The sequence below is a fragment of the Lissotriton vulgaris genome, chromosome 4_1 (assembly GCF_964263255.1).
Source record: "Lissotriton vulgaris chromosome 4_1, aLisVul1.2, whole genome shotgun sequence".
NCBI lineage: Eukaryota > Metazoa > Chordata > Amphibia > Caudata > Salamandridae > Lissotriton > Lissotriton vulgaris.
Window position 1 is genome coordinate 1,106,747,119 of NC_141691.1, and position 23,104 is coordinate 1,106,770,222.

General features: G+C 47.0%; 1 protein-coding gene across 1 annotated transcript in view; it reads right to left on the bottom strand.

The window, feature by feature from the left end:
* Positions 1 to 23,104, bottom strand: part of GALNT4 (polypeptide N-acetylgalactosaminyltransferase 4) — a 983,977-nt gene that overhangs the window by 463,472 nt on the left and 497,401 nt on the right. The window contains exon 4 of the mRNA XM_086965331.1: positions 48 to 217. Coding sequence (XP_086821457.1) covers positions 48 to 217 — 170 coding nt within the window. The remainder of the gene's footprint in view (positions 1 to 47; positions 218 to 23,104) is intronic.

Here is a 23,104-nt window from a genome sequence, read left to right on the forward strand (position 1 = left end):
CGTTACACACTGTAAAAAATTGTACAATGTATTTCAGCATTTGTTACCTTTATCACTATAGTCATCCACAAGTATAATTTCTTTTAGGAGTACAGCAGGAGATGTCTCTAGAACACTGTGTATCGTCCTCAGCAACGTCGACCATGCTTCATTGTAGAATGCAATCACAACTGATGTGGTTGGAAGGTTTCTGTAGTTGAATGTCTTATGTTTACATCTAGACATGAAACGAACACAGTTATTTTCTATATTAAATTAAAAATATTTTATTGCTTCAAACAGCAAATCCGATTATCACCATGTGACAGTAATACTAAAACATTTACTAATATCTATACATGCCAAGAACCCTAATCTACCTCGTAAACTCAAACAAAGAAACAGAACTGCAGATTAATCACTGAAACATGGGGCATACACTGGACTCTGTAACACTGAGGAAGGAAAATAAATCAGGTAAATATGAGTTACATGATTATCTGTAGTGTAAAACATCTATAGAGCAGAATATATAGTATGAACAAATGACAAAACACTATAAAAATTCACAAATCGCTGATGAGTAAAATATGACAAATAGGTTCTCAAGGAGACCATGAAGAAGCATGTTTTAAAGTCACACCTTTGCTCCTGGTAGGCACACAGCAAGCATAATATGTTGAGGCTCCTCTTCCGCTACATAAACGGTAAAGATGTGAGGTTGCCGTCTAGCGATCAGTTTCCCAAGACGAATCTACTCTGTCCTGCTCGGTCAGCTCTTTAGGTCGTAGCCTGCCACACAGCGCAGATGTCTGGTTTGCTAAAGACATCTTGGGGGACACTCAGAAACCTCACCAAAGAATTCATTCCACCCATTGCTTACAAATGGCTTTGTGGTTTGTAACTCACATTTTCTGGCCTTCTATTTGCTGGCTTTATTTGCCCTATGCTGTCCAACTTGAGTTTGTCCCTCCATTCCCCAAACCCTATTTACTGTATTGTTTCACAAACTCCCTTTCTTTAAACAAGCCTTTAAATGTCGTTATGTCTTCTCCCATTTTCTGAGCATTCAAAGATAGAGGTTACATGTAAGGATTTGTCTTTCAGGGAGCTTGGTGTTTCATTTCCTTTCTCTGACTTCAAACTGATAGAAATTATGTGACAATCCTGCTGAGTATCCATGTAAGAGAAGAGGGTGTAGGAAGTTTTTTCTTCTAGTACACAACAGCAATAAATATAGTGTGCTGATGTTTCTGAATATATCAGAATGAGTACAAATGAAACACATTTTTGGGGGAATTCTGAAGTGTGGTGGAAACCAATATTTGAATACGATCAAAACACATCAATACACTAGGTGATGACATAAAACTGAGTAGTGGACCTAGAGATAACTACATCACTCTCACCGCTATATCCCTATGGTCAAAGAGAAGGTTGGATAATATCCTATGTCCTGTGTGCACTACTCTGCATGCACTTTCTGCCCATAAAGAGCTCCCTACACTGGGGAAAAAATGCGCACAAACACAAAAAATAGAGTTGCACCACATGTAAACGAAAGAACAATGTTAGCACATGAATATTTCATAGTTAATAAAAAATGATTCTCAGGCGATCCAGTGGTATTCTTCGTTTATTGGTGCTTCATATAAATGTTAGTAAAGAACCAGCCAAAGCGTTTCGTCCAATAGACAATGAACTTCTTCAGGGCAGAAAACTCAATGGCATCAATTAATTCCAGTCATATTGCCATTATAATGGATAATGTTTCCTACATGCAAGCCACTTCTGATGCGGGACTCGTATCAACAATATTACTGGATGCGCACTTTATGAGCAAGATTTTCAAGTAGCCATCCAAGTGTTGTGCTCGGATTGTCAAATTAATCAAAACAAATCAATAGGGGAATGTCCACCCTATACTTGGCACTTCGATGTGTGCTGTGAATGGAGAAATCCTTCCGTAATTCAGCTTCTAACACCGGACACCGAATTACAGAGGGATTTGTACGTTCACAACACACATCAGAGCGCCAAGTATAGGGTGGACATTCCCCTATTGGTTGAATCTAATCTACCTCACTTCACTCCAATCTATCCTACTATAACCCATGCAATCTATCCCACTCCAATCTACCCCACTCCATCCTAATCTACACCACTCCATTCCAATCTGCCCTATTCTAATCTAATCCACCCAATCTACTCCACTACACTGTACCCTAATCCATCCCACTCCAATACACTTCACTCCAATCTACCCTACTTTACTCTTCCTCAATTTATCTCACTCCACTCCAATCTAAACTCCAAACCTCCCCACTTCACTCCAATATACCCCACTCTACTTTACCCCAATATACCTACTCCAATCCACCCAATCTACCACACTCCATTCCACTCTACCCAGTCTACCCAACTCCACTTCACTTCAATTCACAACAAATCTACCCCACTTCAGTCCAAACTAGCTCGTTCCACCCAAGTTCATCCCACTCTAATCTACACTACCCCACTCTAACCCAAACTATCCTACTCCAATATACCCCATCCAATCTGCCCACTCAATTTACCCCAATCTACTCCACTCCAATTTACCCCACCCTAACCTAATCTACCCCACTCCAATCTACCCCCCCCATCCCAATCTACCCCACAGCACTCTATTCAACTCTACTCCAATCTACCTCACTTCTTTCAATATCACTCCAGTCTACCCCTCTTTACTCCAATCTACCCTACTATAACCCACCCAATCTACCCCAATCTACTCCACTCCAATTTACCCCACCCTAACCTAATCTACCCCACTCCAATCTACCCACCCCATCCCAATCTACCCCACACCACTCTATTCAACTCCACTCCAATCTACCTCACTCCTTTCAATATCACTCCAGTCTACCCCTCTTCACTCCAATCTACCCTACTATAACTCACCCAATCTATCCCACTCCAATCTACCCCATTCCATCTAAATCTACCCCACAGCACTCCAATTTACTCGCCTCGACTCCTACCTATCCCACTCCAAACAACCCCACTCCACTGTAACCCACACTTCAATTAACCCCAATCCACTGCACTACACTCTTCCCCAATCTATGCCAGTCGCTCTAATCAATCCCAATATATCCCACTCAACTCTACCCCAATCTACCCACACCACTCTATCCCACTGCACCCCTCTACTATACTTCACCCCAATCTAACCCAGTTCAATCTATTGCACTCCCCCACTGCAATCTACTCTACTGCACTCCAATCCACCCCACTCCAATCTACTCCACTCCATTCCATTCTTCCTTCTAATAATTCACCCAATCTACGCCACTCCAGTCCAATCTACCAGGCTACACTCAGTCTTCTACCCCACTCCACTCTACCTCAATCCACTCCACTACACTGCAGTCAACCTCACTCCACTCTACCTCAATCACTCCACTCTTCCCCATCTACCCCAATATATCCCACTTCACTCTACCCCAATCTACCCACTCCTGTCTACTCCACTCTAATCTACCCCACTGTACCCCAATGTTTCCCAATCCAACCTAATTCAATCTACCCCACTCCAATCACACCAATCTACCCAACTCCCCCACTTCAGTCTATCCCACTCCAATTCACCCCGTATACTCCAATCTATTCTACCACACTCTACCGTCACTCCACTCTATGCCAATCTACCCCACTCCTCTCTAAACCATTTCAGCCTACCTCAATCTATCCCACTCCAATCTGCCTCACCACACTCCACACCACTAACTTTTACCCATGCTGAACAGCACTCACACGGGCGAACGTAATGGCTAAAGCACATTGTCAAAGCCAATATCTCTCGTACAGACAAGACCTACTGGGTTTACCAATGTTTATTTTAATCACAAGAAGCGCCTCTGACCACCGACTCAGGATGTGCTAGCATACTGAACTGCAGCAGGCACTGAGAGCCGCTTTGCTTTCACTGGGCAAATCCCTGTTTATATGATTTTGCTACGAAGCCTACACAGTTCCTTGCTGGATTGCAGCCTTCTGGCTACCAGTGGAAGCTCATTGAAGGTGCAATGCTTTCATGAACATCCAGTGTTACAAATTAAGTAGGGTCAACTCCCCCACCCTAGATACTATAACAGAGTTTTTCACCAGCACCAAAATCAAACTGGCACCCATTAGTGAATCAAATAGATAAAGAATTAAGCCATTTGCAATCAAGGCAGCTTTGAACAAGTGAAGACAAGCTGGATAGGTTTTTTTGCAAAGTATGGGAGACATCATGCATTTGTGCTTGCTGCCTGCAATGCTTTTGCTAATATAAGGAAAATCCCAAGCTAAAAACAACAACCCACACACTGAACTGTCAGTCAAGCTGTTTTGGCACTGCTAGACTGCCCTGCAGGCCAGTCAGACTTTGAAGCCCAAATCAATAAGGTTACATGCAAAATATCTCAAGTAGTTCTACATTCCAACCAGGCTCAAATACTCAACAAAAATAGACCTTGGCACTCCTATTCAATTTTATGTTAATTCATAAAGTTATTAAAGCAAGTCAATTAAAAGTACCAGCAGGACATCAATATTGTTCTTGCCGAATCAATTTATTATGAATATATGCCAGAATCTTGAATTACAAAGTTAAAAACAATAACAATATAATCTTGATAAACAGCTTGATGTAGAATCCTCCTTTCAAGCGTTAAACCGGCAGCTGACACATGTTTTGTTTCATAGAAACTTTTTCAAGGCTTCAACCATTGTTTGTATGGATAACCAAACAGTAGTACATATATCTGTCCAAGTCTTTTTATGGGGATTTGTTTGTCTCTAGGTATGTTTTTTTCTCTCTGTAGGGTAGTGGACCACGTCACGTATTTCATTGGCATGAATCCATTTGTTATTTTATCAGTTTCAGTAGTCACAAAGTCTTGGCTATGATATGCCCTTATAGACTCGAAACTTCCTCGCAGCGCAGTCGTTCCTGAATTTGACATTCAGCCATTATTGGTATTGTTTTTAACTTTGTAATTCAAGATTCTGGCATATATTCATATTAAATTGATACGGCAAGAACAATATTGATGACCTGCTGGTACATTGAATTGACTTGCTTGAATAACTTGATGAATTAACATAAAATTGAATAGGAGTGCTGAGACCTATTTCTGTTCTATGTTCTCACTGGGTCCAATCGGGCTCCTGTGTTTTGGCACCTTAGGCAGTGGGATGCAGTCTATGTAACCTCGAGGGGCACCAATACTTGTATCCTGACATTGAATGCACAAGAGGAATAGATGTGCTACCAATTATTCCACCACTGCCATTTGTAAATATTGTCAAGGCTTAAATGCTCCCCAGCCTAGCCGTAAAGTAAGTCAGACACCACTACAGACGACACATAGGATCAGCAATGGGATCATACAAAACCAATGGAGGCTAGGATTAACTACAGGGATAAAGGAAAAACTGAAATAAAAGGTATATAGAACAACAGATCACACATCCACAGTTGGCACATAAAAACACTCAGGGTCAAAAATTTATTAAAATGCCCACATTTTGAGACCACTCATTAGAAATGTATCACATGAATCATAAATCACCAATAAGCATGTAGTTGGCTATACGAACATACGAAATCAAAACCACAACCACACACCTAGGAACATAGGGCCTGATTCACAAAAGTAATCTGAGACAAAATCCTAAGTTTACGACTTTCGGTATTCACAAAAGGCATTTAGGAGTAGTAAAGTTAGGATCCATAACTTTACTACTCCTAAACTGAGAAAAATCCTGACTTTACGAGTCATGCATAGAAACGCCTAAAGTATTCTAGTATATCCTTAGGCTCATAATGGTGCTCCCCTTCTTTATCTGTGATTTTTATAATGTAATGATGTCTCTTATTTAACATTATTTTCATTACCAGATTGTGTCCTGGTCTCCCCCCTTATCCGTATGCCCTCGCCGTATGTCCCTTAGACAGGTGTCGCACTTCCTCCAACGCTGGATCATTGTATCATGTTAACTGTTCACTTATGTTCGCTAAAATTTCAGCATGTGGTGCGTTCTTGTATTCCTGCTCTAGGTGTTGTAAGGCCTCCTCTGTGCACCGCAGCTGCCTGCGGACATCCTTTAATATTCCCGCACCTGTACTTATGCATATTCCCCTTAAACTTGCCTTAAATGCTTCCCATAGTGCGGCTGTTTTGCTTACTGATTATTTATTGCAAAGTACTCCACAAGTGCATTTCTAATAGTCACCTTGTAGACCGAGCTGGCAGCACCTCAGCTCTGAATCGCCATGTGAACCGCCGGGGGATGCTGGGCTGCAAGCTGTAAACATAATTTGATTGGATTCGGCCCGACATCTGACTCCCATGTGTTAACCCCTGCTGTCATCAGCCAATAGTATAGTCTGGACCCGGTTCCGTATGTCATTTATGCACGCGTGTCCTCCAGTCTGTATGGGTTACGGATAATCCAGACATTCACCTGCCCCATCTTGTCCATCCCTGGATAAATGCAAAGGGCCATAACAAAAGAAAAGAGCAGCCTAAAAAGCAAGTTTAAACAGATAAGTTTTCAGAGCTTTTTTAAAGAGAGCAAAATTTGAATTAGACCGAAGGGTCAACGGAAGAGAATTCCAAGCAATCGCCGCTTTAACCGCAATTGACTGGCCCCCCAGCCGAGAGCGCCGGAATCGTGGAATCAGCAGCAAATGCTTGGAGGCAGAACGCAAAGGCCGATTGGGAAGATAACGAGTAAACCGTTTCATCAGATAAGTAGGGCCTTGGCCATGGATGGCTTTGTGAGCAAAAGTGAGCATTTTAAAGATGATACTCTGTGTCACTGAAAGCCAATGCAGGTTCCGCAGGTGGCCCCGGACACTCGTTCGCCTGGAGATGTTACATAAAAGTCTGGCTGTTGCATTTTGAATTATCTGAAGGCCCCCAACCAGGTAGGCCGGGAAACCACTCAGCAGGGCATTGGCATAGTTGAGACGTGAGAGAATCAATGCTCTGGCCACTGTCTCTTTCGCTGCATTAGGGAGATAAGGAAAGAACTTCAGCAGAGCTTTGAGGGTTCCGAAGCACCCACCGGACAGTTTCTTGATATGGGCCTCAAACAACAGATCTTCCCCAAACCAGACACCCAGATTCTTGGCTGGGATGTTAACAGAACACGGCAATGGAAAGCCGGCCGGCCATAGCGCTTCTCTGAAGCGAGGAGGAAACTGACCATAAAGAAGAATTTCCGTTTTATCCTCGTTACACTTCAACTGGGCAGATGCCAGCCAGTTGAAGACTGAGGACAAACAGGACCGAATCAAACCCGTGTCCAGGTCTGCGCCAGGCCACGTAAACAACAACTGTGTGTCGTCCGCATAGGCTATTATTTTGGCCCCTAGTTGTTCAGCCAGCGTAATCAGGGGGGTCAGATACACGTTGAATAGCAACGGGCTCAGCGTTGATCCCTGAGGGACCCCCGTCGAAAGAGGTTTGGCTGTAGATGAAAAAGGGGGTAGCCAGACCTGCTGAGTCCAAGATGAAAGGAAGGAGCTAAGCCAATCAAGAGCCAAGCCAGTAACTCCAATGTCAGCCAGACGAGACAGTAGGAGCTGATGGGGTACCGTGTCAAACGCGGCAGAGAGGTCCATTAAAATTAGAGCCGCTCTGCGGCCGTTGTCCAAACAGTCCCTGATAGCCTCGGCAACTTCAATCAAAGCTGATTCCGTGCTATGCGCAGCCCGGAATCCAGATTGGGCAAGATGTAGAGCCGAGGATGTTTCCACAAAAGCATTTAGTTGTCGAAAAGCAATTTTTTTGCAGACCTCTGCCATAGCAGGAAGCAATGAAATCGGCTGGTAATTGGCTGGCAGCGATGGATCTAATCCGACCTTTTTAGGCAGAGGCAAGAGCTTAGCCTGCTTCCAGTCGACCGGAACAGTAGCCGAACTGAAAGAAAGGCTGATAATTTGAGTGATCTCCTGACCAACCACCTCGGCGACACCACCAAGAATCCGTGCAGGGCATGGGTCAGTGGGGGATTCAGATTTCAGGGATTTTACCACCTCTAAGGTATCGTCTACAGACAGCGAAATAAACTCCTCAAAAATAATGGAGGAGGACTCAGATGCTGAAGAGGAGAGCACAGTGGCTACAGGACTCATACTGTGACTGATAGTCCGAAGGCTAGCTTGAATCCCCGCTATCTTTAGCTCGAAAAACGAGGATAAACCCTCACACCAGGCTGCCGATGGTGGCACAGTGAGTTGCTCGGCACTGGGGGAGAGAAAGCTATTAACAATAGAAAAAATTTCCCGACTGTTATTATTGGCCTTCTCAATCCTATCAGCAAAGTAATCACTCTTCGCTGTAATAGTGTGTGTGACCTCAAGAGGTGTACCTTTTTTTATTAACGTTAGCACACCTCTTGCATATACTAAAAATTAAAATGCCAGGGAAGTTCCCACCCATTGGGTACCTACCCACCATCGCCTCCGTATGTTTTGTCAAGTGCGTTTCTCGGAGAAGCCCTACATGAATATTATGCCTGGTCAGGTAGGCCATTACTTGCCTTTTTTTCTTGAGATTATTAAGACCCCGTACATTTTATGTTGTGAACGATATCTTTAATTTATCAGATTTGTTACCTGTCATCATTTAAATGTAAGGTCCCAATTTTCCTGCATGCCTGTTAGCTACCTTTCTGTTCGGATCTTGCGCCATCGATGAGCTGTGATAGTTGCAACACCCAACACTCTCCCCTTCCCCATCCTCTCCCTCCCACTTCAGCATCCCAAACATGCTAAAGACATAGGGTCCGATTCACGGAACTAACTTAAGACAAAATCCTAAACTTACTACTTTTGATATTCACAGAACCCACTTACTACTTTTGGTATTCACAGAATGGATTTACGACTACTAACTTTACGTCCTAACTCGGGCAGGAGATTCCGGCCCGGTGGCGGAGATTCAGGCCCGGAGGTGGAGATTCCAGTCTGGAGGTGTAGACTCCGGCCCGGAGGTGGAGATTTTGGCTGTGGCTAAGTCTCTGCCACCGGCCACTTGGACTTCCTACAGATTGGAGGTGGGAGGGTGAACCAGTTATTCAGCATGTATATCATCCGTGGTTCTTGAGTAGGTCCAAGTTCTTTTGCCGTTTCTGCTGTCTCCGCTGGGCTCTCTAGTCTCAGGTACATTTGTTTAGCAGGCTTAGTTTCTAGTCTGAGTCCTCATCGTTGTGCTGGCGCTGGGTGTGTGTTTTCCTGGTACTAGATTTCAAAAAGTCTTGTGAAGCTTTTGGAGTTGTGCATATTTTTTTGTTTGTCCTTGTATTTATAGCATTTCGTAGAAGATGCTTTCCTTCTGTAATTGCTGTTTAATAGACTGATGTTCCTTTCTTGCTGCTTGTTCTGTTGCTGTAAAATCTGGGTTGAAGGTGACCCTGTTACCTTGATAGCTGATCTCCTTCTTTTCCTTTGCCAGTCATAGCACTGCATCCCGATCGCCCTTGGTGACGGCTTCGCCTTTGAGGACCTGTGTGCTTGCTCCACCACCATTATGTTTGACAAGTTTTCCCGGCCAAACAGTTCATTATTCATTTGTTTCACATCCTATATTTGTTGTCCCCGGAACACCTATTATGCGCAAGTTGTTGCGCCTGGAGCAGGCTTCTAAATCTTAATTTTTTACTTGTATTAAGGTTAGGAACTTCTCCATGTCTGTGCATTTCCAGGTCCTGGTTCTCGGGTCATCCTCCGCCATTGAGATTCTTTGCTCCGCTTCTGTGAGCCTGAATGCCTGCTTGTCATGTTTGACTGATATACTGTCAATACATTGATTCAAGGAGTCCATTTTGCCATTGATAGATAATAGGCTTTGCTGCATGGCTTGTAGTGTTGATTCCAGCGCTGATGCTCCCTGTTCCTCCGTCTCATGTTCGGAGTCTCGCTGCCCGTCCTGCATTGGTTTTGTTTCTTTTTTTGTGCCGAAGGTGAGTCATGATTCAGGTTTCTCTGACATCCCCATGTTTATGTCTTCCTTTTTTTGACAATCAATTTTATTGAGTTTTGACTGTGACAACAAACAGCACCATTCAGAGCTACATAGTACATTAGGAGGATAGGGGAAAAACACATCGCAATGACATCAAGATCCCAGAAAGAAATCCAGAATAGCATAACCACGTCTACAGGGAGAGCAGACCACATCATCATCTCATTCGTTGAGTACCCCAACCCATTTTCCCCACATGCGGTGAAATTTCTTGGGGCACCCCCTGGCTACATATAGAGGCCCCTCCTGTGCAGCACACTAGTCCACCCCCCGGCGCCAGCGCCTTAGAGTGGGAGGGGCGGTGTCCAGCCAGTGAGCAGCGATGTCCCTCCTGGCAACCACCAACGCAGTATTGAGGAAGAGCTTCTCAGCCCTGGAACCGTCCAGACCGTCAGTGATGCCCAGCAGAACATGCATGGGATCAAGGGGCACCTCCCAGTCCAGGACCCCTGACAGGTCTTGTGTTAACAGTTCCCAATACCCCTGAATCGCATTGTAGAGCCACACCATATGATAAAAGTCAGTGCAGGGGTGGGAGCAAGGGGGGGAGTTAGCATCGGGCCGAAGCCCAGCGCAGTGGAGACACAGGGATGTAATATAGGCGGCGTGCAAAAAAAAAACTTGCACCAGGCGCGGTCTTGCTGATACCGCATTCATCCTAGGGGCCATCAGGGCTTGTCTCCAATCCTCATCCTCTAGAACACCAAGCCAGCCCCACCACTTCTCTTGGAGCAGGGAAAGGGAATTGGGGGTGTTGCTGACGAGTGAGCGGTAGATCCGAGAGACTCCACCCTTCCCCAGATCCCCAGTGAGGACTTGCGCCTCAGGCGGGCTCTATTCGGGCAGAGAGGTGCCATCTGGAATGTGGGAGTGAAGGGCGTGGCGCAGCTGTGAGTAGCGAAATAATTGAGAGGGATGGAGGGAATGCCTAGCCTGTAAATCTTGGAAGGATCGGATATGGGGACCGCTCAAGACATCACCCAACAAGGATACCCCGATGAGATCCCATTGTCGGAACCCTGACAGGGAGGCAACTTCGCAAAGCCTGGTGCCACACCACTGGGGAGTGTAGCGAGTCAGCCTGCCCACCCATTGAGTATGTCGTAATGATGCATGCCAAGCCAAGAATGCTCCGTGTGTGACCTCTGGAAGAGCACGAGGAACCGTAGCCCCATAAAGCATCCCCTGGATAGAGGAGAAGCCCAGGATGTGTAGTTCCAAGCGATACGCCGGGTCGGACCAGACGCCATTAAACCAATCGTGGATCGTGAGTAGACGAGTCGCTAAATAGTAGAGGTAGAGGTTCGTCATTCCGAGACCTCCATCAAAAGGTGGGATTCACCATTGGGCCAGGGCCAGCCTGGACCTCTGAATCCCCCCCAAAGGAATTTCGTGGCCATGCATCCATCTCACGGAACCAAGATCTAGCAAAGGAGAGGTTTGTGGTCTGGAGCATGTACAAAAAACGGGGGCGGATCATCGTTTTGTATAGGGTGATCCTGCCCAAGGGGTTCAGTGACAGCGTGCGCCACTTAAGGAGGTTGGCGCGGATCCGCTTAACCAGCGGGGTGACATTGAGCTCCCATGAGAGGTCAGGGAGAAGGGAAAATCAAATCCCTAAGTACTTGAAAGACAGCCGCCGAAGCGGAATCGACGACTGCCATCAAAGCACTCGCGTGAGAGATGTAAGGGGACGAGGACAGACTTGGACGGGTTAAGCCGCAGGCCGGATGCTTGTTCAAAAATGGCCAGGGCCTGAAGGCAGCGAGGTACCGAGCGAGCAGGGTCAGCCAAAAACAGCAGCACGTCGTCCTCGTACAATGCGATCTTATCCTCTTCCGCTAGGCCGAGGTCCTGAGGCAGTCAGGGAGCGGTCGCTGCGGACAAGGCAAGCGAACAGCTCCATAACTAGAGCAAAAAGGAACGGGGAAAGAGGGCAGCCTTGCCGCGTACCCCGTCCAATGGGGAAGGGGCGGGAAAGCGTGCCATTAACGAGTACCTGCGCCCGGGGACGGCGATATAATAGATTGATAGATAGATTGCAAAAAGGAGTGCCAAAGCCCATCTGGTCCAACACCGCATCCCAGTAGCTCCAGTCAACAGAGTCGAAAACCTTCTCAAAGTCAATAAGGAGAAGGGACAAGTAGGGGGTCAGCAGGTGTTGATTCGCAAGGGCAAGGTGAAGGGGTCAGATACAGTGTCTAGTCCCCCGGAGAGGCATAAAGCCGCATTGGTCAGGTTGGACAATTTGAGCTAAATGCGGGTAAATGTGGTTGGCCAGTTTGGAAGCAAAAATCTTGAGCTCCATATTGATAAGTGAAATGGGACGGTAGTCCGAGCAGAGCTGCGATGGGGTCTGGGACTTAGGGATCACTACGATGGTAGCGAGGTCCGTCTCCGGCCGAAATGAGCCGCAATCCGCCGCCTCCTTGTACATGGCTACTAGAGGTGAAAGCAGGGTGTCACGATAGGACGAATAAAACTCCAGCGGGAGTCCGTCCGGCCCAGGATTCTTACCAGCCGCCAAGCACAAAATAACGTCAGACACCTCCTCAGGGGTGAACGGGAGCTCCAACGCAGCCGCGTCAGATTCGCTAAGGCGCGGAAGAGGAAGCTCCTCCCGTTGGAGGAGGTCAGAGAGCAAAAGGCCAGGTGGCCGCGCCGAGTATAGGGTAGCATAGTAAGAGGCAAAACATTGGGCCACTGCCACCGGCGCAGGGTGGAGTGTTCCGTCTATGTCCGCCATTTCAGGTATGATACGGTTGGCCAGGGGGTAAGTGGCGAAGCGATGGAGGAGCTTCCCATTTTTGTCCCCCCAGCCATACACACAAAGATTTTGCCAGGTTTATGTCTTCTATGGCCTTCAGACTAAGGTTCTCTGCCTCTGAGTTAGCTTTGCTAGGGGAAGCCTGTTGTATTTGTTTTGCCTTGATTTTACACCTGCGCCTTATTTATCACAGTTATCGGGCGTCACGTGGTAACCTCAACAGTATATTAGGTCAGCTCTCAGCTTGCTGGTGGTATCCCCGCTTTTAATTTATCTTAATAATGGAGTTTTTGCGATTCTGACTAAAATTGGCTTCGGCCCGGAATTTATTGGATGGGTCAGACTGTTGTATGCCGATCCTTTGGCCAGAGTGATTGTAAATAATTGTAAATCAGCCAACTTTGCCCTCGGAAGGGGCACGAGGCAGGGATGTCTGTTGCCCCAATTCTTTTTGCACTAGCGTTGGAGCCATTGGCGGCATGGGTCCGATGGGACCGGTCGATATGTGGACTGAGGTGGGCGCCGGACTGGGAAGATAAAATCTCGCTTTATGCGGATGATATCTTGTTATATCTCACAAAACCCAGAGTATCCCGGAGTAATTTCCTAGCCGTATTGACGATATTTGGCAGATATTCCGGGTTTGCAATAAATTGGACGAATTCGGTGTTGTTTGTCATATTTGGTGATCCGTCTGTGATCCCACAGGCATGCCCTATAAAGCTCGAACTAGTGGGATTTAAATATCTAGGCATATATGTAACATTGGATCCAAAAATGAGGTATACTAATAATTTAGAACCCCCCTTGCGCCGGCTGAGGGGAGATGTGGAATGTTGGAGAGCTCTCCCTTTATCATTGCATGGAAGGGCGGTTCTGTTCAAAATTATGGCCTTGCCACGATTTTTATACATGCTTCAAAACTCCATGGATCCAGTGCCTGCTAATTATTTCAGGGAGATTGAGGTGCTCCAGCGGCAGCTGCTATGGGATGGCAGGGCTCGTATATCATTTGTCAAACTCACTCTTCCTTGGTATGATGGCGGAATTGGACTACCGGATTTGAAGAAATATTATTGGCTGCTCATCTTGCGGCACTGAACCAAGTGATCTACGCCCCTCCCGGAGACCCTGGCTTTGCCATGGACCGTGGGTTGGCCCCAGGTGGGGACATAGTTAGAGCACTATATGCCAAACCTGGGAGATATACTCTGTCGGGTCCGACGGCACATGCGGTACTTGTCTGGCATGCGGCTACCAAAGGTCTGGGATGGGAGGGGAGGCTGACGAAAGCTACCCCCCTGTTTAGTTCGGAGCGGCTTGGAAGCCTGTGGCAGACCAAGGGGTTTGATAAGTTTGACCTCATTGGAATTAGTCAGATCAAAGATGTGTGGGGGAAGGGTTGTGTGCAGACCTTCGAGTCTTTCCAGACACAATACAACCTGCACGACAATGAACACTTCCGATAGACAGATTAAGCATGCCCTTATCGCCCACGTGCCGGTGGGTACAGAGCCTCCGGAAGCTTGCCCCCATGAAGACCGAGTACTTGATGGACACCTACCAGAAAAGACCGTTTAACTGATCTATAAAAAACTAGTCAACAACGGAAAACCCGCTTGGTAGTCTTAGAGCTGCGTGGAGTGCCGATGGGTTGGAATTGGATGATGAAGATTGGGTTGAGGCGGTCTCTTCCCCAAAAGTAGTTGCGGTTCAGATGAGGCTTAGATTGGTACAACTTAAAATCCTGCATACATCATACGTTACCGGGCCACAGTTGGTTAAAATGGGGAGAGTGACTAGCGGAAACTGTAGGAGGGGATGTGATGAAATGGGCACATTCATACATATTTTATGGCACTGTGATGAGATACAGACGTATTGGATGAAAGAGCATGACATTATGGGAGAAGTGCTGGGAGGGGTGATACGACCAGAGGCCCGTAGAGTCATATTGAATGTGTGGGAACCCACGGATTTAAACAACTATCAGAAACAATGGGTGACATTGGCGTGTATGGTGGCGAAGCGTATCATTGCTCAGTTGTGGGGAGCCGGCCTCTCACCCCAGCCCACCAAGTGGGGGAAGGATTTAGACTGGTGTATGTTTCGGGAGAGGGCGGTTTTCGTAGCTAGGGCTGTCCTCAGAAATGGGCGAAGATTTGGGGGGCTTGGAACAGCCACCGAGGCAATATATGTACACCCCCGAAGTCGCTGAGAGAAGATGTAACGCTGGAATCCCCATGATCCCAAATGTTCTATATACTGTAATTTTATTTTGCACGTTTGACAGCATTTACCCTGCCACATTGCCATGATTCGCCCGACTGATGCTTTTATTTAGTCATGTTTGTTTGTTCAATAAAAAGATATTTAAAAAAAAAATAATGGAGTTTTTGTCTTCACTCCTATACTGCCCAACCCGCGAAACACAGGAGCAGATCATTGCTTTTTTGCTTGGTGTCTTCTCTTTACTGCTTCTGGCCCGATTCTTAAATCACCCATGCACACCGCTTAGGCTCTGCAGCCCGGTCCACTCCCGGGGTGATGCCGCCTCTAGGGCCTAAGTGTAGCTCCCAAGGACAGGTTGCCCAGGCCAGGATTCAATGACCTCACACCTCTGCACTGTTTTCTTCACTCCACTCTTCCAGTGTTAGGGTTCAGCGCCGCGAAAGGTATGCAGCGGTTATATTCTTCTGCTGTCTTACTTCCGCAGCACCACAGCGCGTTGTGGTTCCTTCCTCGTTGTTTCTCTGCCCCAGTACTACGCTGCTTCTAGGCCCAGCAGGGCAACTCCGCTGTTCCACTGCGCCGCCTGCACGGCCTGTGTCTTCCCCGCCCAGCGCCTGCCTCCTCTGCGCCCAGCAGACGGCCGACGTGTTTGCTGTGCTGTGCCGTGGCTCTACCCACCGGTGAATCTGTGTTTGCAGCAGGAGAGGCTCCTGCCCACGAATTCGATTTCCTCTTTCTGGGCCTGCCGCTTTGCCTCCACCCAAAGTTAGCGCCTCTCCCTCACAGCAGAGCGGCCCCCAGGCGCGTCTCGCTTCACATTAACTCTGCCGTAGGGCCGCTCCGGCCTAAAGCTCAGTGTCGGTGCTGGGTTCCTCCGCTACTCACTTCATGGGCTTCTTCAGGTTTGCTCCCTGGGTTGTGCTCTTTCTTGCTCGGGCTGGAGTTCCACGCCAAAAGGCCTTACACTCTTAGTTCCGATTTGCAGTCGCTCCCACTGCCCCCTCGACTGGTAATGGAATGACTTCAAATCTTCGAGTCTCCCTACCCGCTTTGTTTTCCCCTTCGTTTTAGTACCACCTTATACATATACATTTACTGGATGGTTGCATTTTTGTAGGATTTCTCCGCCCGGCTGGCAGAGCAGCACTAATGTGCGGCCATCTTGCCTCGGGCTCACTAGCACCCTTACATAGGAACAAAGTTAGATATATATGCGATAAACAAAATGTAAGTTGGAAGGTGACATTTCAGGACAAATATGTAGGAAGGTGGACACCTGACTATGGTTACCCCAGATTTTTTTGCCTAGTGTTTAGCTGGTTTTCGACTTAGTTGGCCTGGGATCCTGCTAATCAGGGTCCCAGGCTATCTGCTCTCTCTGTAAAATGGACTCCATGTACTTTAGGTACATCTCCAATTGGATATTGCGTCACCTTATGAGCCTCTGTACAGTGAACTATAGGTACCCAGGGCATAGGTGCATCCAAGGCCTACCAGGGGCTGCAGCATATCTTTTGCCACCCCTGGCTGGCCATCCAAACTGACACAACTGGCTGATCACTCAGCTGGGGCAAGGTCGTGTAATTACCCCTTGCTTAGATATAGTATTCCTATATCTAACCTTCTATCTAGACACATATACACCTAAAAGTCACTCATATGGCAGGCCTTAACAATCCTGGAGGCAGAGTGCTTGGTTTTATGTGAGATGAGGCTCTAGCATGAGCTGAGCCTGTCTGCAGCTTTCGGAACCATGTCATTATAGCTGTTCTAGGATATAGCCATACCATATACTCTTAAGTGCATTATGAACCTTGCGGTTAAATGCTAACTCTGGTTTGGCTTTATCAAAACATGTCGTGTAAGGTGTCATACGCTTTGGAATACTACCCCCTCGCCAGTTCTGGCGACGGGGGTAGCATTCCACCCTTCTAGAGGGAGAAGACATGTTGTTCCTACTAATCCCGGTTAAAGTTAACCAGAGCCTCAGCATCACAAAATGGATGCTGCTGCCACAGGCACAAGTCTGACCTCCTGCTGCTGGGAGTCCTTCCAGCAAAGGGAGGCTTGGACAATAGGTTTCCTGTCTTGGGAGGTGCTAGCACCACCCCAGACAGGCTCTAGTGTATTGGGGCAGGGAGGGCTGAAAGAAACGAGACACTGCCTGGGGCACAAAAGGTGTCCCATGCATAGTCCAGTTCAAACCAGTGCTGGGGCACTCCAGCCCCAGCTCTGGCGCGAAACTGGACAAAGGGAAAGGGGTGTAACCACCCCCTTACCTGGTCCCACCCATAGGAGGGACCTAGCAGGTAATCCAGCCCCTAGATTTGGTATATAGGTAGGAGCTGAGTCCCAAGACTTTAGATTAATCCTGGCTGAAACTTGTAACGAAACTCGGGACCTTTGACGTTCTACTTGAAGATAGAAGACTGAAGAATCTCCCTTGTGGTCAAGGAGTGACCACCCTGCACAAGCAGGCACCATCAAGCGATCAACGGTTTGCTTTGTCGTCGCTCCCGCCGGACCCCGAACACAGAGCCTGACAAGACCCGGACTTCCAGACTTCCTTCAGCCCGATCCACAGCCACAGCAAAGCTGAGACCGGTGGATGCGACCTGGGACCGGCCATCTTGGAAAGCCAGGGAATTGCTTTTCGTGCAACTTCTGAGGCACCCTCGAAGTTGTGCATTGGGGATTGAGAAGCCCCAGCCCCGAGCATCATCGGCACCAAAGATCATGCCTCCACACTCCTAGAGTGCTGCGTGGGGCCCTTTTGCATTTTCCTGCTCGACGTGTCTGTCCGGTCGCTTGCCCGTTGGCTAGTGGCCTCTGTGACGACGAAATCTTGAATCTACACCGCTGGTCTGGTTGCTCCCGACTGGCCCTCGCTCCCCTGCAAAGGAGCAGCCCATCAGACCTTGCTGGTCTGATTAAGAAGCCATCTTCGATTCCTGTGTGGGTTGCCTTTGCCAAGGCTTGTTGACTCCAATCCGAAAGCCGACACCGCCAACAGCGAGAGCCTTCGTGGGGCAGTCTGTGCCTGACTCCTGGTCGTCGTCGACGCCTCCTGGTCCACGTGGCTGCAGAGACAAGCTTCACGACATCACCTGATTGCTTCGCTACATCGCCTGGTTCCTTCCTGGTTTCTTCCTGGTCACTGGCTAGTGACCCAGACTCTGTCCCCTCTGCTTTCAGGTACTCTTCATCCTCGATCCGCCCTTTGATCCAACCGGACACTTCTCTCCTGGTCGCCTGCAGCATCTTTCTCCAAGGCTCCATAGGATTCAGCGACGAAACCCGACACACTTTGACACCTATACACCCGCTTCCTGTGGGTGAGGTAACGAGAGTACTTCGGTACTCCTGTGGGTATTGACTATCCTAGTGTCTAACTTTCAAGTAGCTTTCTCCTAGTCCATCCGGAAGTGACCTAAAAGAACTAGTTTCCAATTATTTTGTTCCCATTCTAACTCTATGGTAACTTGTGTGTGTGTAAAGACACTGCACACGTCTCCCGTGGGCCTCCTACTTACTATCCTTTGGTAGTACAGTGTAGCCCCAGCGATTCCCCAGGTCCTAGGCTTATCCTTTGTTCGTGATGTGGTTCTTATACCACTATTTTAATATATGGCTTGAAGTGCCCCTAGGGCTCTACTATATTTTGTGCAACTTATTGTATGATAGTTAAGTATCTTGTTATGTGCTTGTGCCTCTGATCTCATAAAGAGCACAGAGGGGTTTGATTAGAAATAAATACATATATATTTGATATATATCCTGTGTGGTGTCCTTTCATTTGGCATTCAAGGGGTTACATATGGTAAAACAGCTGGCTTTGCCTGCCCTCTGAAGTTTTAGCCAAAGACTGCTTTGTCAATGCTACCTCTAGGATAGCTGGTCTATAAGGTTGACTTTACAACCATCACCATAAGGGTTGTTTGGACTGATACAGGGTGCCCACTAGAATAGTGGACATCACATATCAGGCCAACTTCTCACAACATACACACAATTGCCAATTCAGCGGGAAAGTGAATCCTGACACTACCTTTCCACAGTATCAGTGTCAGTATGTGTTGCACTTCTGCTCATCCAGAGAAATAACAACTTGCTGAGGTGACAGAGGGTATGAAACATGGTATCACACTCTAGTATTTCTGAGGAAGAGGGGTGTGGAGGTACCACTTCACAGATGTGACACAGGATATGGTTCCAGAATGGGATCAGGAGTGTCGTGATTTCATGCAGGTGTCCACTAACCTGTTCAGCCGGGTACAGCAGGAGCGATGAATGCAGCTAATTCTCCCTATCCCCTCGCAATGGCACACCCTGCGAGTATGTAGAAAAACTCCACAGAATGTATCACCACCAGGGAAGGGGAAAAAGGGACAAAGGAAACAATAAAGTTGCAGCAGCTCAAATAATCAGGTAGGTATGTTCGGATACATGTATGAAGTATAAACCAGAATGGTATCTGGTGGTGTACCCTGCAGAGGGAGAAACAAGGAATCATACATACATTCAAGTCTTCTATTCGTATAGATCAATGTAATATGTGTGTAATTAAACGTACACGTTTAAGTTGCCGCGTGAATCCCATATAAAACAGAATCAAAAAGAGAAAAATAAAGCATAAAAAAAAAGAAACACAATTCTTGCAATGTACAAGGCGCCCAGGATTCTAGAAGTCAAGTCACCACCAATAGAGATACAAGTACGTAATTATCACCATAAGATCCTCTTGAGATAGTGCAAGAATTCTCAATTGCAACACAAAAAATAAGTAATGAAAACTTAGAACTTAGCTAATGTCTTGTACTGATCTCTCCTAGATCAAATTGTACACAAATGTACTGTATGCAGTACTTCGCCTGCCTCACTGCCGTATTGATATCATACAGGTGAACACGAAGTAAGTAGAAATGAAATACTTGATTCTTACGCAATGAAATAAACAGCACTACTGGTGTAATTTGTAGTACATGGAAAAAAACCAAAAATAATGTACTTTAGGAAATCCTTGCTTTCTGATATTTCGGTAGAGCCTCTGCTCTACTAACGATATCCAGCGCGTGTAGGTTCGCATTGTAAGGCTGCGCCCAATGCACCTTACCTTGATGTTGGCGAACGTCTCGCTTGTTTGTCGGCTTAAAAAGGGAAACGCCAGGCCACGCTAACCTCAGATCCCAGCGCGTTCAATGCGCGATCGAGGAAGGGCGCAACACAGTGTCAAGAGGCGCCACAATGCGCGAGTAATCCAGGAAACGGGTGAAAGGGTCAAAGGTGGCAATTCCGAATGATCCTAGGCGTCCCGAGCTGCAACATCACAGCTTACTCCTCGAGTCAGTTGACAAGCACAGGACTATAGGATTAGGAGGAGTTTAAGAATAGGATAGAGTAAAGAGAGAAAGGACATCGCCCCTAAGCATTCTGGGTGATGTAGTTCTGCATTCACACTCAGTCATTCATCGTGTGCCTAGTTAACCTAGGGTGAAACGTGACAGAACCCCCTCTCCATGACCGACGTCCCGGCGCTCCACCAGGTTTCGCAGGGAAACAAGCGTGGAAACGCTGCAATAAGGCCGGGCAATGTAAATTGGCACGAGGCTCCCACGAACGTTCTTCAGGGCCATACCCTTTCCAATCAATGAGGTACAATACCCTCCCTCTCACGCACTTGGAATCTAGGATGGCCTGTACCACGTATTTGTCCTCACCCTCCACTACCACTGGGGATGGTTTAGTTGGCAACCTCGTATGAAGGGGACAAGGCTTCAAAAGGGAAACATGAAATACTGGGTGAATGTGCCAGGAAGAGGGAAGAGTGAGTTTCATGGCCACGGGGTTGATGATACTGTGAATGGGATAGGGTCCCACAAACTTAGGTTTCAGCCTAGTGTTACCCTTGAACCTCAAATGTTTAGTGTCTAGCCACACCTTATCCCCCACCTTATGCAAAGGTTCAGGTGTTCTTTCCTCTTGTCTGCCTGGTGCTTGTCCCTAGCTCTGGATGTTTCTAGATGTTGTCTAGCTTCTTGCAACACTGCCTGAAGATGTGGGTGATGCTCCTGTATGGTAGGATGTGTGGAAGTAACTGGCTGCTCAAAGGGCATCATGTTCGGATGAAATCCGTTGAGACAATAGAAAGGAGAACATCCTAAGGAGGAATGGTCAGCATTATTGTATGAGAATTCCGCTGTCCAGAGAAGCGTACTCCATTCCTCGCAGTACTGTAAGGTGAAACATCTACGGTACTGTTCCAAGGTTTCGTTCAACCTCTCTGTTTTGCCATCTGTCTGGGGTTGATAACTAGTTGACAATCTGGCATCAACTTTCATTGCTGTGCATAGCGCCTTCCAAAACCTAGAGGTGAACTGAGTCCCTCTATCAGTAATCAAAACAGAAGGGAGGCCGTGTAATCTTACAACCTGATGCAGAAATGTCATAGCCAACTCTCCAGACGTAGGTAGTTTGGGCAATGCTACGAAATGCCCCATTTTAGTTAAGTGATCTATAACTACTAGAATGGTGTCAAAACCTAAGCTAGGAGGCATTTCCACAATGAAGTCCATAGAGACAGTATGCCAAGGTGCTGGAGGTACAGGTATGGGTCTCAATAGACCGCTAGAAGGCTGAAGGCCTGGCCTTTGACTTAGCATAAATGGAACATTCCTTGACATAAGTCACTGTATCTTTACTCATATTGTCCAACCAAAAGTATCTAGAAAGGGTGTGCAAGGTCTATTGTAGTCCCAAATGACCACCCAAAGGAGAATCATGAGTCCATTGTAGTAGAGAAACATGAGAGATATACAGTTTCTTATTGTGGAACAGCAAGGCATTAGACTTGGTCCTATGCTGTGGGTCTCCATCCAACCACTCCTGTTCGTCCAGCTGATTGTAGTGATTCTTTAACTCCTCTAGAAAATCGTCTGCTGGCGTCACAGCAGGAATCACAGATTGAAATGAGGCGTTCTGTAATATGATAGGAGTTTCTTCCGTTGTTACTTTGCAGGCTTCCACACCAGAGGGAGGCCTTGACAGGGCGTCAGCTTTACCATTTTGTGGTCCTGGCCTGAATTTGATTACAAAGTCGAAGTCTGCGAAAAACAGTGACCAACAAAGCTGTCTAGGCGTTAAGGCCCTGCGGCTCTTCAGAAACAGTAGATTGCGATGGTCTGTGTATATTTCCACTGTATGTCTAGCCCCCATCAAATGATGCCTCCATTCCTCACAGACTCTTTTTATTGCCAATAACTCCTTGTCTGTGATACTATAGTTAGTCTCACATGGAGATAGCTTTTTGGAGAAGTAGGCAACGGGATGCAATTGGCCTGTGTCAGGATTCCTCTGAGACAGTATTCCTCCGATGGCGTAGTAAGAAGCATCTGTTTCCACTATAAAGGGTTGACTGGGATCAGGATGCCGCAGTATGGGCGCACTGGTAAAACACTCCTTTAATGTCTGGAAAGCTTGCTCCGCCTCATCAGTCCACCGAAACTGAACTCCTTTTCTTAAGAGATGTGTCGTCATTGGTTGAATGGTTTTCCAGAAGTCTCTGATGAATCGGCGATAAAAATTAGAGAAGCCAAGAAAACTCTGGAGACTCTTCACACTTGAGGGCCGCTCCCACTGTAGGATGGCATCAGTTTTCTTCTTGTCCATACAGAGCCCTCCTGGCCCTATAACATACCCCAAGAATTCGACTTCTTCCGTGTGAAAGAGACACTTCTCCAACTTGGCATATAAGGCATGTTTTTGTAGTCTTTCCAGTACTGCTGCTACATGTTCACATGCTGTTCCATTGAAACGGAGCATATTAAAACATCGTCTATGTAGACAATGCAGCAGACATCTAACAAGCCCCTCAACACATCATCCATGAAATATTGAAATGCGGCGGGGGCGTTGCAAAGACCGAAGGGCATTACCTGATATTCATATAATCCATACTTGGTACGGAAGGCAGTCTTCCATTCGTCCCCCAGCCGCATTCGCACCAAGTGGTATGCTCCTCTGAGGTCCAATTTCGTGGATACAGTGGATCCTTTCAGTTGAT